We start from the raw sequence: 15,800 nt of genomic DNA on the forward strand, positions 1-15,800 counted from the left end.
AGTAAGTCAAATTTGGCTCTTTGGACAAATTTCTAACTCCAAGAAATCTCTACTGCGATTATCTCTAAACTAAAGGCTGTACCATGATTAACTTATCATTTTTTAAGCAGCGGTAGAAGTAATTGTTGGACTTCTCTTAGTTTTACACAAACTTATCTTAGTATAATATCCTCAGACCCACCTACGCCTGGACACAAACCATTGTCATCTGATCAGAACATCTCCTTCATTGTTTATGTGAGGCTGGTTAATGTAGTGTGCTGATGTGACATGGTGCCAGGCCCAGTCTCTCCCAGGACCGGCGCAGGACTCAGGGGGTCTGGAGCGCGTCTATACATTCATACTCCACTTTGAGCTGTTTGTGAGTGGATAGAGCCATTAGGGGAGTTAGTGTAAAACTAAGAGAAGTCCAACAATTACTTCTACCGCTGCTTAAAAAATGATAAGTTAATCATGGTACAGCCTTTAGTTTAGAGATAATCGCAGTAGAGATTTCTTGGAGTTAGAAATTTGTCCAAAGAGCCAAATTTGACTTACTTGTAAGTGAAGGAAAAGTGGAGTGGCCTTATCAGTCAGCTGACTGGCAGTGCAAAGCAACAGGTGCGGTAGGGGGGAAGCTGCATAACACCTGATAGACTCTGTTTGATTGGGAAAAATTGCAACATTTGTTATACTGGTGTGGTTTGCTTTCACATCGCACCGTCAAATGATTCAAACGTTTGAAAAACCTGTTCCCCTCCTCACCTGTGGTGGCGCTGCACCAAGAACCACCGAAGGAAATGATACAAAAACCTCAGAAGAAGACACTGAACGCGACTTCCTCCTTTGCAAAATGTAAACAAAAGTGGAGCAGCGTCGGATTGTAGCGGTTGTAGGATTTCTCTTATGTCTTTGGTAAAAAACAACAACTTATTTCTCATGCTGGTTCTAGACACTTGCATTTGTTTTGCACGTAGTTACCCAGAATGCCCTGCGCTATAGACCGCTCTCTCTTCTGGAGCAGTCTCCGGTCCACTTGGCGTTCACCTGCCAGAGTTCACTTTAATCGAACCAAAATCTAGGTTTCTAGGAGGACCAGAGTTCGCTTTTTGGTTCCTATCAGAGTTTGGACTTTGCTGGCAAACGAACCACAGTTTGACTGAAGCGGACTGAACGGGCCTGGTATAAATGAACCCTTAGTCTTTTCTCTGTTTAACGGTTGCGTTTTACCTGACTGCAATTTAAAGGGTTTCAAACTGTAGGAATGGTACAGTACAAATGTTTGCAGTTTTGAAACCATAAATATTTAAAAACTTGGTCCTCATTCAGTCAGCTGATTGGCAGTGCTCAGCAATCAACTCTTCTCTGAATCTCCTTCATTATTCTCTCGGAGGGATTCACATGATTCTTGCCAGCTGTCTTCAGTTTGACCACAGAACAAGCACATTGATTTGTTAGTCGTTAAAATGACACTGACTGAGGTTGCCATATGAGAGCTTCACTGACCTTCAGAGTTTATGTCGTTTCTTCCCGTTGCGGGTAAATCAGCTCTGAACTCTGAGGCTTGGGCTGGCTGCCATCAGTCCATGAAGGAGGAGGAAAACCCGGAGACAGGCAGGGATTATGCGGAAAAATGTATCCTGGTTATTAAAAAGCATTTTTAATAATTTGATCAAGGCAACGGGAGCACACCCTGCAAGCAGTGGAGACAGTTGTGTGGACATTGAGACTTGGGTGAGAGGGTGTAAGAAAAATGAAAAGGGAAACGGAGAAATCGCTGAAAATGAAAACAGATAGTAGCAGAGTGAAGTGTGTCTGAACAGAGATGAATGGTAAGTTGCTTCAAGGAAGCCAGGCCGGAGTGTGTATGTTTTCTTTGGACCTCAGTCTCAAGGCTGTTTCCACCAAGAGATGGCGCAGACCTTCATCTTCAGCTCCAGGCTGCCTCTTTGGCTGAAAGGACAGATTAAACGCAGACATGCATAGACCTTTCTCTCATCACATCCACAGTCCCACTAGACTCTGCTGTGCTCTTCTGCAGATGTGTGATTGATTGAACGCTGGTATGATCCATGTGGTGGGTTTTAGTCCTCCCTTCCTAATCAGTTTGTTTGCATTTCCAGCTTTATTGCTGCACAGATGTAGCATCTGTGTTCGAATGAAGCCGTGTTTAAACCCGACTCCTGGGACCATCTGTCATATCACCTGCTGCTGTCAAAGTGGGAGACGGGATCAGTCTTGCTGGCCAGGTGGCCAAACAGAGCAGCAGGTCAGCAGGGTCATGACGGGCCGGTCCAGTCTGGACCTGCTCTCGCTCCTGAGCCGTGACGTTTTGGCAGACATCACCTTTTCAAATTCTCGTACAGTTGGGCTAATCTTTGCATGGAAACAAAATGTAGCTGGAATCAAACTTCAAGCTGTCTGCCAATTGCGCAGATGTTTTCAGGAGTCTCTGCTGCGAGGAAGGGGAAGGGATAATTAGGATAGCTGGGGTCCAGTTGAATGAATGCATGTTTTATCAGCCGGCTGTAACTCAGTCTTTTTCTTTACATCCGTTTCCCCAGGAGACCGCAGCGACCTGATCAATGACACACTTCTCCAGGTCGATTTCAAGTCCCACCAGTGGTTTGGCGCCACGGTGCGTTCTCACGGTGACACAATCTTGGTAAGGCGATCCCCTTTTTTGTGAAGTATTAATGGTTTGGATTTTGCTACACACCGGTTATTATTAGAATTAAGATCGACTTCCCTGTTTTCCCTAATTTGTTCCCTCCCCATGCAGTTTGAAGAAACTTTAAAAAAATGCTTGAAGTAGAATTAAATTCAATAGCAAATCAAACCAAATAAGAGTACAATTATTTTTTCACTTATTGTGACCCTGTTTCCTGCAGCAGTACAACTGGTTTGGGATGCAACAATATTTTCCTTCAAAATGCTCCATGTTACATTGAAATGGTTTCAAACTAACCTTTCACATAGACTCACATTATTTTATTCTCACTTGTTGCATCAAGGTTTACCTTCGTGTCTTCGGTAAGTTTCTTTCTTGCACTGCTTTGTAATCTGAATTTTTCTACATTTTGTCCTCAAACTTCAGTGTATTTTATAGAGAAACATATCGATTTATTGTGATAGGGACTGTAAATGTTTGCAAATAAAAATCTGTCAGTTTCTGAAAAAAAAAAAAATAGGCAAAAGTCACCCTAATTAGGAATTAGAGTCCACACACCAAGTAGTAGGAACCATCAAAATTTCAGGAATTGTTCTTAAAGGGAATGTAGTTTACAAAATTCATATTTTCCATATCGTTTTACTTCCATTTGGGTTTTTACTGCTTCTAAAAGCAACCCAACACTTAAAAACAACCACCCGGCTGTTTTTAGCAATAAGCTAATGTTTTTTGGTGCCTGGAAAATGATCCTTTTTAAAAACCTGCAGACTGTAAAGTTACAAATCAGCAGGCACTGCCCGTCACCTAGCAACCCCAGTGAAGCGCAGTCCGTTACCTAGCAAACCCAGCAGAGCTCCAGGACGATGGGTCAGGTGGTTTTACTGCTGCATGCATTGCATAATGGCTGCTGGAAAAAACAAGTGTTTTGTTGTTGACTTGCCATCCAGTTGGCTCTGCTTCTGGCTTCCAAAGATGTCCGGTTGTAGAACCGCAGCTTACAGTCTGCGCAAACGTTTACGTTTGCGACTGTAAACGTTGAGTTATTTAGATATAGCTTGAGTAACACCGTTTATCGTTGTGTCTAACACCTGCCATGTCTGCCTGTGTCTTTCCTAACTGCAATCCAGGCTTGCGCCCCTCTTTACTACTGGCGGACTCTAAAGGATGAACCCCATTCTGATGCCACGGGAACCTGTTACCTCTCAGTTCAGAACTTCACCAAATTTGTGGAGTATGCTCCCTGTCGGACAGGTAACCGTCACTTCACTTCTAATCCATTGTTTGAATTGGTTTATTTTAGATTTGGGTGAATGTATTTATAATTTTCATGGAATATTACCTGAAGCCAGACACTTAGGCAAAATAAAAATAAAAATGTTCCCTTCCTTGTTGTAGAACTTAGCGATCGGGGAGGACAGGGTTACTGTCAGGGTGGATTCAGTGCTGACTTTACAAAGGTAATATTAGTTTTTAACATTTCTTCTCGCTTCTGCTTTGCTGTCTCATGTAACACATACTGTCTTTCCAGGATGGCAGAGTGGTTCTGGGAGGACCTGGCAGCTACTACTGGCAGGGTACGCAGAGATAACATCAGTTATGTTGTACAGTCATCAAAAATCAAAGTAGAGAAGATCAGCTTCTTCATGGTTTTCCTCGTCTCTCCACCTTTAGGCCAGGTGATCTCTGCAGCTAAGAAAGACATCATCAAAGCCTACTATCCAGGATATTTCATGCAGGCAGTAGAGGGTCAAGTTCAGACCAAACAGATTCGGGTTTCACACGATGACAGCTACCAAGGTCAGTGGTGGTCAGTAAGTTTTGGTTTAATATTAATTTCTGCTGTGAAAGTTCACCCTGATGTCCGTCTTGTATGTTTTCCAGGTTACTCTGTTGCTGTTGGGGAATTTAGTGGTGATCAAGTGGAAGGTACATCCAGCTAACACACATTCCTGGGGTTTTGTGGGCTGTCATATTAAATTAACAATGCAAATATGGTGCAATAATATTTTATGTGATTGCTGAGTGAGTATTATAAATCTGCAGTTACTTTCTCTGCTGATTGTTACTTTGCTTTTTTCCTAATAATCTTTGTTTTTCCCCCTGTAGATTTTGTTACTGGCATTCCAAAGGAGAATCTTCTTTATGGTTTGGTAAGAAAACCAAAGCATACTTTATTGAAATTTTTGAAGTGATGGCACGTCAGGAGTGAAGAATTGGGGGAAAGTAAAATACTTTTCCCCAAGCAAATTCCAGGAACTGCATTTGACCCAGTAAAAATGTTCACCATGTGTGTTTTCTGTGCTGCAGGTGTCCATTTTGAACGGTTCAGATCTGACCACCTTGGGAAACTTCACTGGTGAGCAGGTAAGGTGGAAAAAGTTTAATTAATTTAGAAAAAAATAATTTCTGATTTACAATACTTTGTAGAAGTAATGTAGTGATTGTAATGCTACAAAATGTTTAGTTTTAGACTATTTTTGCAAATCACCAACTAAGTTTGGGAATAAAATGGCATTGACCTTCTTAAACAGAATTCAGCACAGTAAATGTGAACTTTCATTCGCTGTAAAGACCCAGTCTGACTTTATTTTGTTTTTGGGCTCAGAATTGCAGCATGCAATAGTAAAACTGAACAGGAAAGACTCCCATAAACTCTCAACCTGTAAAATCCATCAAGCTTTTGCATTTTCTTTAGGTCTTCTTTTGTTAAACTAGTGGAAAAAAGCAGGTCTGGAGCTTGTAGTGTGCATTTTGGAAACCTTTTGTTCCATTAGGTTTTGAGATTTCAACCCTTTTCTCCTTCATAGATGGGCTCATATTTTGGCTACGCACTGGCAACGACTGACATCAACAATGATGGGTGAGTAAACCAGTCTAGACTGGAAACTTCCTAACTGCTAAAGTGATTCTTTAATGCTTTGAGTTTTTAAGAGTCTGTCTTGTTTTCACGTTTGCAGGATGGTTGATCTGTTGGTGGGAGCGCCCATGTTCATGGTCCGAACCTCTGGTGGTCGTCTGGAAGAGATGGGTCGGGTCTACACTTACCTGCAGCGCAGCCCGTTGCACCTGGAGATCACCAAACCCAGCCTGACAGGCAAAGAGCTGTTTGGGAGATTCGGCAGCACCATCGCACCACTAGGAGACTTGAACCAGGATGGTTTCAACGGTAAGAGCGGAGCTATAAATAAGAGCTCAGGCGAAGACGCATCACAGTACCATGAAAAGATATCAGCAAATTTCCCCTGTTTTTGTTTTGCATTATCAAAGATATTTTACAACCAAAAAAGATTCAAAAAGCAGTTTTCAAAGGAAAATAAGCAAGTGTGAAATGTGAAAAAGCAATCACTCCACTCTAGCGTTTTCAAACAATGAAGTGTGTGACCTTAAATTCAACTTCCTGTGGGTTATGCACTCAGCACTCACCAACACAATGGCTTAAATATTGGAGCATGTTACAGATTGTAAGATCTTTTGCTACGAGATGCCATTACAATACAAAACATGTACAATAAGTTAGTGAGACCATGTTTGGATTTGTTTTTGCAAAGTGTATGCAGGTTAATGTGTAACAAATGGCACACAGGCTATTAGAGAAAATATGTTGCTTAATGTAATCGGTGAGCTACAATGACTGAGATGCCTGGACAAGTAAAGCCTGGTGGCCCACCAGGCTTACAATGCACTGGGGGGAACCCTGAATTTTATCAGAACGTCTCTGACAAACAATAAGGTCTGAACCAAAGTTTTCTCTGAAAGTGTTTTTTATATTCTCCCAAAGTGTGAGTGAGCTCAGCATCTGAAATTACAAAATATAAACCCAACATAACATGAAGTCAATAAGTCTATTAATTTGCTATTCCATTGTAACTCATTATATGCAATGTAATAACACTTTCTTTGGAATCTTCCATGGACTGTTTTGGAAAAATAAATAAAGTTGGAAAGAAATTGGATGAAGTTGGTTCAATAATATGAGGTATATGACATCCACTGGACTATTTTAAGCAGAAATCTGTGTTACCGCCTGGTTATTTTTACGATATGGTTTACCCAATGACAGCGGAGTCTCCAATGAGCCTTTCAACTTTCCTTACAATCTTCTGCAGGGTTTATTTTTTTCCACCTCCCTGCAAGTGGAGCTCCTTGCAGACATGCAGCATGTTGACTCATGCCACATTCAGGAAAAAACAGCAACTGTGTAGGTCATCATGTGGACAGGAACACTGAATGCTCCTACAATGATCTTTTATTTCCTCACATGAGCTGAGTCGGATATTACGCCCACTGCATATTATAGGAAATGGCAGGGTCAAGACCATGAAACGTCATGGCTGATTCATCCACGCTCTGTCATTGTTCACTTGTTTATCCTGAAAAGTTAGAATTGCATGGTAAAGTTTGTGTTTTTATCATTCAAACTCTTGGTTTAAAATTGCATTTTGTCAGATAAGAAGAGCTAATACTCTCCTGTGCTTTCACATTTTTGTCAGATGTGGCTGTCAGTTGTCCATTCGGAGGCGATGATCGCCGGGGACTGGTCTACATCTACAATGGCTACTCTGAAGGCCTCAGGGAAAAGCCTTCTCAGGTGATTGTAGGCCAGTGGGCTGCTGGTGCTTTTCCTGCTAGCTTTGGGTTTTCCCTCAGAGGAGCTCAAGACCTGGACATGAATGGATACCCCGGTAAGGTGTTTATTTATATGGAAGGACTTAAATAACCTTTTAATCCAGGGTATGGTTTTTTTATTCCTACTCTTCTGCTTTTCCAGATCTCATTGTTGGAGCTTTTGGTGTAAATAAGGCAGTTCTCTATAGGTATGCCTTCTAACTTTTACCCTTTGTCTTACTTGCATAATTGCTTAAATGGTAAAAAGTTACCTGAGAAATTCATGAACTTTCATTGTGTCTACCCAACATGTAAAGACTGCAAATAGACAATGTGCTAATCTGCCTGTTTAGTGCTGCAACATAGAGCTGAACATATTCTGACTAGATTGAAAGTGATACAAGTTTTGTTTTTAGTTGTACCAAAAGTTACGCTAAAAGTCCATTAAATTTGCCAACTTCAAGTAATGACACTTTTAATGTAAAGTTTTACCAAAACTTGCATTAAAAGTCAATCAAAAGTGTCAACTTTGCATTAAAAGTGTATTTACAGAATGACACTTCATGACAACACAGCCATAGCCATTCATGAGGACTCCTTCATGACCTCATGCTTATAACTGGTGTTATATCATGCTTATAACTGGTGTTATATCATGTTTATAACTGGTGTTATATCATGTTTATAACTGGTGTTATATCATGTATATAACTGGTGTTATGTCATGTATATATCTGGTGTTATGTCATGCTTATAACTGGTGTTATATCATGCTTATAACTGGTGTTATATCATGCTTATAACTGGTATGTCATGTTCATAACTGGTGTTATGTCATGTTCATAACTGGTGTTATGTCATGTTCATAACTGGTGTTATGTCATGCTTATAACTGGTGTTATGTAATGTTCATAACTGGTGTTATGTCATGTTTATAACAGTATTATGTTAGAAAAAAGTGCTCACTTTTGAATTTTTGAATCTATACATATTAAAGCTGTCAAAAATGCCTGAGTTGGAAAAAGTGTTGAGTTTTGACCTGAAAAGGCTTAAGAAACCCCCGAATATCCTCTTTTTTTAAAAATTACTTTTCGAAGGTCGCGGCCAATTGTCAGTGCCGTCGCCTCCCTTACGGTTTCCCCAACGATGATCAACCCTGAGGAGAAGAGCTGTGTGATCCCCAGTGGAAACTCCAACATCCATGTTTCCTGGTGAGTGTTAAACTTGTCCTGAGCTTTTTTTCATCCTTTGACAATGTCAGATTTTGTTTGATCTGAATGTTCTGGGGGGAAAAAAGAAAAATAAGATGATGGTTGCCATTTCCCCCATACATAAACACTGCTATCCTGCCAGGCTGTTCTGATAAGCAGTATCCTTCATTGTCAGCTGACACGGTGCTGGTGTGCGCCGGAGGCGGACTTTATTTGACCTATTTTCAGAATGTCTCCGTATATCAGCCCTTTGCTGTTGGGAAGTGGAGAAATAATGCGCTGAATGGGAGCTTTGTAAGCCGTTTTTGGCCTCCTCCTAATGTGAGCAGTTCAGCTCCAGCAACGGGGAGAGGAAACAGATGACGGGTCCTCGCTGCTCAGCATGGTTGACGCCGCACTCGTGTGTCTGCCTTTTCACCCCCCAACTCCCCTTTCTCCACATCCTGATTCATAAAGGAAACTCTTGTATACACATATGTCTTGATTATGCTGCGTTGCCTGGTGATGAGGAGTTTTGGTGGGGGTGAAAGGAGAGCAGAGGGGATAATGGGAAGGGGAGGGGCGAGGAGGTTTCTGCAGTTGGTTTGAATGAGATATTGTTTGGTGGAGGAACACAGCTGGGAAACATCAGGACACGTAGACTCCTGTGAGCTTGCATTCAGTTGTGCAGACACAGGAGCGCATAAGTGAAGTTATTACTACTCCCTAAAAGAAGGCTTTGTATTTCCTTCGTCTTATCCTCTCGTTTTTCATCTCCATTTCAACAAGATTCCCTTTTTTTCTTTCTTGACCTGCAGAACCTCCTTAAAATGTTTCCACATTTTGTCGCGTGATGGACAAACTTTTCATTGAGTTTTGCTGGGGATTTTATGGTGCAGACGAGGAGCGTCGAAATTTTTTTCATTTTGCGTCGCATCAAAAATCTAAATGTTCTTAAAGGGCCGGTTACGCCAAAATGTACTGATAAAACCCATCAAACTGTTAAAATATTAACCCTTTCTTGCATGAATTATGATCCTTTGTGTCAGGATTTTTTCCCTATTATTTTATTTCCTTAAGGCAAAAAAAAAAAAAGGCAGGAAAATAATTTTGTAAAAATATATATTTTTTAATTTTATTTTTTTAGGTGATCAATTGTAATTTTCTCCAAATACAAAGTTCTTATTTCAAAAATACATCAGTAGTATTGTTCTTTAGGGGTTTTATGATGTCACAATATATTTTTTACCTGCCAGAGTCGTCTACAGTAGAAGGAAGGACCGGGTTGGTTGGCGTGATTTTTTTGTCTGTCGGCCATATTGGATCTAACGAAAATAATTTCTTGCATTTGCAGCTGATGGTCAGTAGTTGACGGTGTATTTTATGATGCATTAGTGTCCACTTCAGTGGTCTGTGTGCATTTATAACATAAAAACCCACAATAAGCACAAGAAAATGGCTTTTAGATAGCTGTCCTCTGTAGTGACCATTATGCATGAAAGGGTTAATAAAGAGCTGTTTGCTTCAGCATTCAATAAGTGTCTCTGTAGATTTAATAATATTCAACTTCTTTCCACACTGATCAGTCTCTCCAGGTTTTTGTGGGGTTTTTTGTGTTGCTAATTTAGGAATTTTTATATTTGCGCTAATGTGTGATGTTAAAAGTGACTTTTTATTACTCGCCGTATCGATCACGGACTATAACTCGACATCGAGACATCAAGTAAAGCTGAGGCAGCACTCACTTAAGCCCAATGTTTTTGATGAGTTTTTAGAAAAAATTGCAGTAAAATCAGAAAACATGTGGGGATCTGTTAATTTTGTGTGAATTTTGCAGATTTGGGAAAAATTGGAGTAGATTATTGATGTAACTTGGAGTCTAGAGGGCCACATAAAAAGCCACGGCTGGCCGGATTTCGCCTTGAGTTTGGCACTTGTGTGTTCGAATGACCCAATCAAAGACCAAATCTAGACTCAGCTGCGAGTCTGTGGCAAAACTTGGAGGATAATGTTCACAGACTGAGCTTCTAAAGATGTTCACAGTTGGTGTAGATATACACCAGAATGAGTGTTCACAAATGCATGCCACACTTTTCTGATCTTGGTTTGTTTGTAAAACACTCCCACTTTGTGTTGGTCTATCACATAAAATCCCAATAAAACAAGCTGAAGTTTGTGTATGTGACAAAATGTGGAAAAGTTGAAGGCGTACATTTTGCAGTGCACTGCTGAGCAGGTCAAACTGCTGCTCTGTCTTTCACTTGTGTGTGGTTGTCTGTTGGTGGGGGTCGGGTGCAGACTTGGACAGCAGCAGAAGCATGTTGCGAAGCTGATGTCATGGGAGAGGGCTGCAGGCTTATGCAGACGGCCACTGACTGGTCAGCACTGAAACCCGAGTCTTTTCACAATTTCACCCTTTTTAACTCTGCTATTGCTTTCTGTGTCGGCTGTCGGGTCGGGGGGAAACGGAGACCCAGCGCTTTATCGGCCCAGCTGGCGAGAGTGGCCACATGCCAGCTCCATCTCCAAACATTTAAATATTTCTCACGTTATTCGTTGCATTCCCGGTATTACACACGCCTTGTGATTTGAACCTGGAAAGAAGTTGACACAAGAAAGATGGAAACCGTGAGGAAAATTAGAAGCAACTTAGGGAAAGTTATTAGTCTTGTGCAAACTGTGTATTTAGCCCTAGTCGTTTTCATTAGTACATTTGCCTTTGTTATTAAATTTTTGACTTTTTTTGTGTGTGTGTGTGTGTGTCTAAAACAGCGTCAATCTGAGTTACTGCATATCTGCTGAAGGGAAACACCTACCGGCCAATCTAGGTGAGCCAATTTTCCACATCTGCACTTTATTATGAGCACGTATTCTGTCAACCAGTCACCAATATTAGCATCTGAGATGCATAGCAGTGACACGAAGTTTTGACAGGAACTATAGGTCTCTAGATTGTTTTTCAGGCGGTGTTTAATAACCAACTCTTTCCTGCATTCAAACTCTTTCCTTATCATTAGTTATTATCTAATTACGCTGTTCTCCAAGCACAGATGCTCTCCCTGCCTCTCTGTTTAGGTTACATCAGCTACATTGCATTCGCCTCAGAGAATTTACGGCGGGCTTTTTCAGACCTGTCATTAGGTGACTCAGGAGCATTCATCAGTCATTGAATGCTCATTAGTGTGCTCTCTGGGTTTCAGACTTCCAGGTGGAGGTGCAGCTCGACAGCCACAAGCACAAGCAGAAAGGTGCTGTGAAGAGGGCTCTGTTCCTGGATTCCCAGCAGCCTTCGCTCCAGAAACGCGTCAGGGTTCGCCATGGGGACCGCGTGTGCGACCAAACAAGGATCTACCTAAGAGTATGTCCTCGTAGTTTTGTAAAGAGTTTTTCTTCAAGTTTACAAAATTCAAAACAGAAACAAACCAATATACCTTGAAGACAGAGGTATACTTTAACCTCTGGCTGAAAATCATCCATTTTCAGTCATTTTATTTGTCACAAACACATTTTTTTAGTCTGTTTCCACTCAGTTACAGTTGGTGACGTCACATTGTTCAAAGTAATGGTGCGTTCACACCGAATGCATTTCACGCGTCAAAACCGTGTCCAACACTTTGAGTTTTGACATGTTTGCACTTTGAAGGCTGAGACTTGACATTTCGCTCTAGACGCGCGTCAGAATCGCTCTGCGCCGGCGTTGACGTACATGTCAAACTCTTCCTGCATGTTTCATCTAAATAAATACTTTTATTTAACGTGGATCAATGTTTTTGCTGGACGGATTTGGATAGCTCAAACGCCACATTTTTTCAAATAGTAAAAGTTATAACTTACCTGACTCTCCAACTTCCTAAGTAAGGTCCTTTCTGTTCCTGTCTCTGTAGTCATAACTTGATTGGCTGTAGATTATAGGATGAGAGCAAACAGCGACAATTAGTTTATCCTCCATAGTTTTTCTTTTTCTAAGATCACTCCAGAAAATGCTCCACTACGCCACAAAGCAGAGTTTCTCTGATTGGTTGACGCTCTGCATCAAGCAGCGAAAGTTCACGTCAAACGCTCGAAACGCTTCAAATCGCGCCGTGCTAGACGCTCAAAATGCGCCATGACTTGCCTCCACATAGACTTTAAATGTAAACCAGACGCGCCTCGCGCTCAAAACGCGTTTGGTTTTAACGCACCATTACAGTTCTAATTTTCTTGGTCATCGCAACAAAAGTAGAATATATCTTTGGTCAGCATGGGAAACATCAGCTGGCTTAAAAGAGCAAATAAAACAGAACATTTGTAGGGATTTCCCTTCTCAATCTCTTTCTTAACATCTTTAAAGTGCTCAAAAATGGTTGAAAAATCCCAGAAAATATGTGGATGATTACTTATCTTGTCACATTTTCTCCAGCATAAATCTGGGAGAGGAAATAAAAAGTATTGTCTGTTGACTTTCCAGTGCTGACTATTGATTCCTTTCTGGCTGCTTTTACAGAGTTTAACCCACAATTAGTTTTCTATCATTGTATTATATTCTAATTCCTAGTTTTTTATTTTTTACATTATTTGTCAGTGTCAAGGATCAAGAGAGAGTCTAGTTTTATTCATAGTCCATAAAAGACTCTCTCTGAAGTCTTTTATGGAGATGGGAGACGTTGTGATAAAATATTGTATTCTTTTTGCAAAATTAATTTGTGAAACTCTTTTGAAGGGAGTTCAGTTTTGATTTTTTTGAGTTAAACTTTAGCACTGATTCTGATGGTCAGTGGAAACTGTGCTAAAAAGCAAACCCAGCCTCGAACAGATTTTCTTCATTTCTACAAAGCGGGTGTTTATGTAAACTCTGCCATGTGTTTTCTTTACTTGTAGGATGAGAAAGAATTTAGGGATAAACTCTCCTCCATTTTTGTGGCCTTGAACTTCAGCTTGGACCCAGAAGCTGCCTCCGACTCCCATGGCCTGCGGCCCATCCTCAACTACCAGACCACCAACGTTATAGAGCAGAAGGTATGTAGGCGTCATTTCAAATAGTTTCATCTTCTGGCAATATGGTTAAAAACAACATTGTTGGTCTATAAATCTTTTAAAATCAGTCAATCTGAGAATAATTTGGGTTTTTATTTCAGAGGATGCTTAGGAAGATGAGAAGGTTTACTACACAGAATAATCATTCTTTTTATCAGTGACCAACTATTTACCATCTCTAAAGGTCTTGATAAAACAGATCATCTGTTCATTTCAAAGGGTTGGAGATTTTGCTGATTTTTGTCTTAATTTTTTTGCCGATTCTGAAAATTTAAGGACGCCTCGATTATCAGGATTGGCTTTAAAGATGTTCTAGCTGTGTGTTGATTTAAGAGTAAGCTGGTCTGCTTGGAAGGACGTTTCAGATCTAAAACTGGGGAAACTCATCATGTCTGATTGTCTTGGCCCAATATTCCAGCATGTGTGGCGTTTCCGGAAGAAAAACGAGAACGCAGCCTGTTGAATTTGACGTTTAGCTAATCAGAAAGCGAGGTGATGAAAATATGGAGGGAAATCCGTAATACACAGAAGACAAAACAACCAGAGGGTCCGGTGGGCGTTGTAAGAAATCTTTATATTTTCTGTTAAATATTCTCCACAAATCATTGCCATTGCTTCTTCCCAGTCAGGCACGTTTGTTTACTCTGAACTCATGATTGATCTTGAGAGGTTTTGGAAGATTTTCCACTTAAAGTCTTAATTTTTGTTTTGTGGTCTCGTGTGAGGTCTCAGATTTTGAAAATTGACCGATAATTTTGAGATGTGTGTAAACCAGAATGGAGTTTTCCTACCAACTTTGTTCCAGGACTGTGTCATAATTGGTCATTTAGTTTCTGGTTCTAAAAATGAACAGTTTAGGTGAAAGTTTTTAACTGACTGTGGATCCTTCCAGACATTTCGGAGTATGCACCATATGTGATTTCAGTTTTGACGGTAGGAGGATGTAGGAAAAATCAATCATTGTACTTTGAACTCTTTTGTTTATGTCTTTTTTTCTGGATTGCAGCATTTGTCTGACTCTTTCCTGTTGGTTTTTTTCACTGATGTCTCTTCCAGATATCAAAGCAATTTGTCCTCCAACAGATGTGGTCTGTTGTTGAACTAAAACCTCGAGACAAGCTTGAGCTGTAACACCAATTTTGAACCTGTGGAGAAAAAAAAAACAAAACAAATTTTAAAAGCGTAAACTTGATCCGAGAATGGATGTGTGAGTAGTGCAAGACTGCCAACATATTTCATTAATCTTGCCTTATATTGTGTCAGTTGAGGTCTGCGTAAACAGCGAAGAGTGACCGTTGCACCGCAGCCTTGGGTTAGATCAGACGCCCGATGCACTATTGATTTCTGCATATGTTCTGAGAATGTGTGGCGGGCCTTGTAACATTTCGCTTCGCCGTGCCAAGTTCTTTTCAAGCTGGAGGGGGAATGAGAGATGGCTGATCTTCTTGGAGCAGTTTCTCTCGCATCCTAACATACTCCACATGTCTCTCTGAAGAGTTATGGCTTTGGGGGAGATCTATTAATTTACATCTTTTGTTAAGATATTGTTTTTTTTTTTTGGTTGTGGTGGTTGGGGGCGGGAGGTAATCTGGAAGTGATTTAAATTGTGTATCAAAGCCTTTGGTGTTCTTGAAATAACATCATCTGATTGAGTGAACATGAATGATTCATGCTGCCAAGTTGGTGGTCTGATTTTTCTCTGTGATTATGATATTCCTGTTGATGTTGCTGCTGAAGTTAACTGATGGTACGGTAAGAAGTGTGTGTGCATCCTTAAATTCACGTAAAAAAAAATGCTCATCATAGGTCTTAAATGTGTTGTGGCAGGGCCATTTAATCTTGTATGCAGGTAACTAGTTGAATAGTAAACCTGTGCTAGTTAGCAAGAGCAGATATATGTGTGTAATTATGTAAATATATTGATTATAGGTCTTAAATTTGTTGTGGCAGGGCTATTTAATCTCGTATGGAGGTAACTAGTTGAATAGTAAACCTGTGCTAGTTAGCAAGAGCAGATATATGTGTGTAATTATGTAAATGTTATGATTATAGGTCTTAAATTTGTTGTGGCAGGGCTATTTAATCTCGCGAATACAGGTCACTAGTAATATACCCTTGCTAGCTAGCAAGGTTAGCTAGCTAGCAAGGTTATATTAGATATTAGCTGCTAATTCTATACATATTTAATTTATGTATATAACAATACATTAATTATAGGTCTTCAATTTGTTGTGGCAGGGCAATTTAATTCTACGTATACAGGCTTCTAGCAATATTTGCTAGCTAGCAAGCGTATATTAGCGGCTAGTTGTATATTACATAGATTATATTTTATACGTTTG

The 15,800-nt window shown here is 40.4% G+C and overlaps 1 protein-coding gene across 1 annotated transcript in view; it reads left to right on the top strand.

Annotated features, from left to right (window-relative positions):
* itga5 (integrin, alpha 5 (fibronectin receptor, alpha polypeptide)) overlaps positions 1-15,800 on the top strand; it is a 50,636-nt gene that overhangs the window by 19,921 nt on the left and 14,915 nt on the right. The window contains exons 3-18 of the mRNA XM_007553633.2: positions 2,544-2,644; positions 3,778-3,901; positions 4,046-4,107; positions 4,179-4,224; positions 4,322-4,447; positions 4,532-4,576; positions 4,757-4,800; positions 4,958-5,014; positions 5,458-5,510; positions 5,608-5,816; positions 7,141-7,332; positions 7,419-7,464; positions 8,353-8,466; positions 11,218-11,273; positions 11,646-11,803; positions 13,303-13,440. Of these exons, the coding sequence (XP_007553695.1) occupies positions 2,544-2,644; positions 3,778-3,901; positions 4,046-4,107; positions 4,179-4,224; positions 4,322-4,447; positions 4,532-4,576; positions 4,757-4,800; positions 4,958-5,014; positions 5,458-5,510; positions 5,608-5,816; positions 7,141-7,332; positions 7,419-7,464; positions 8,353-8,466; positions 11,218-11,273; positions 11,646-11,803; positions 13,303-13,440 (1,571 nt within the window). The remainder of the gene's footprint in view (positions 1-2,543; positions 2,645-3,777; positions 3,902-4,045; positions 4,108-4,178; positions 4,225-4,321; positions 4,448-4,531; positions 4,577-4,756; positions 4,801-4,957; positions 5,015-5,457; positions 5,511-5,607; positions 5,817-7,140; positions 7,333-7,418; positions 7,465-8,352; positions 8,467-11,217; positions 11,274-11,645; positions 11,804-13,302; positions 13,441-15,800) is intronic.

Source organism: Poecilia formosa, unplaced genomic scaffold (genome assembly GCF_000485575.1).
Source record: "Poecilia formosa unplaced genomic scaffold, Poecilia_formosa-5.1.2 Scaffold57, whole genome shotgun sequence".
Classification (NCBI taxonomy): domain Eukaryota; kingdom Metazoa; phylum Chordata; class Actinopteri; order Cyprinodontiformes; family Poeciliidae; genus Poecilia; species Poecilia formosa.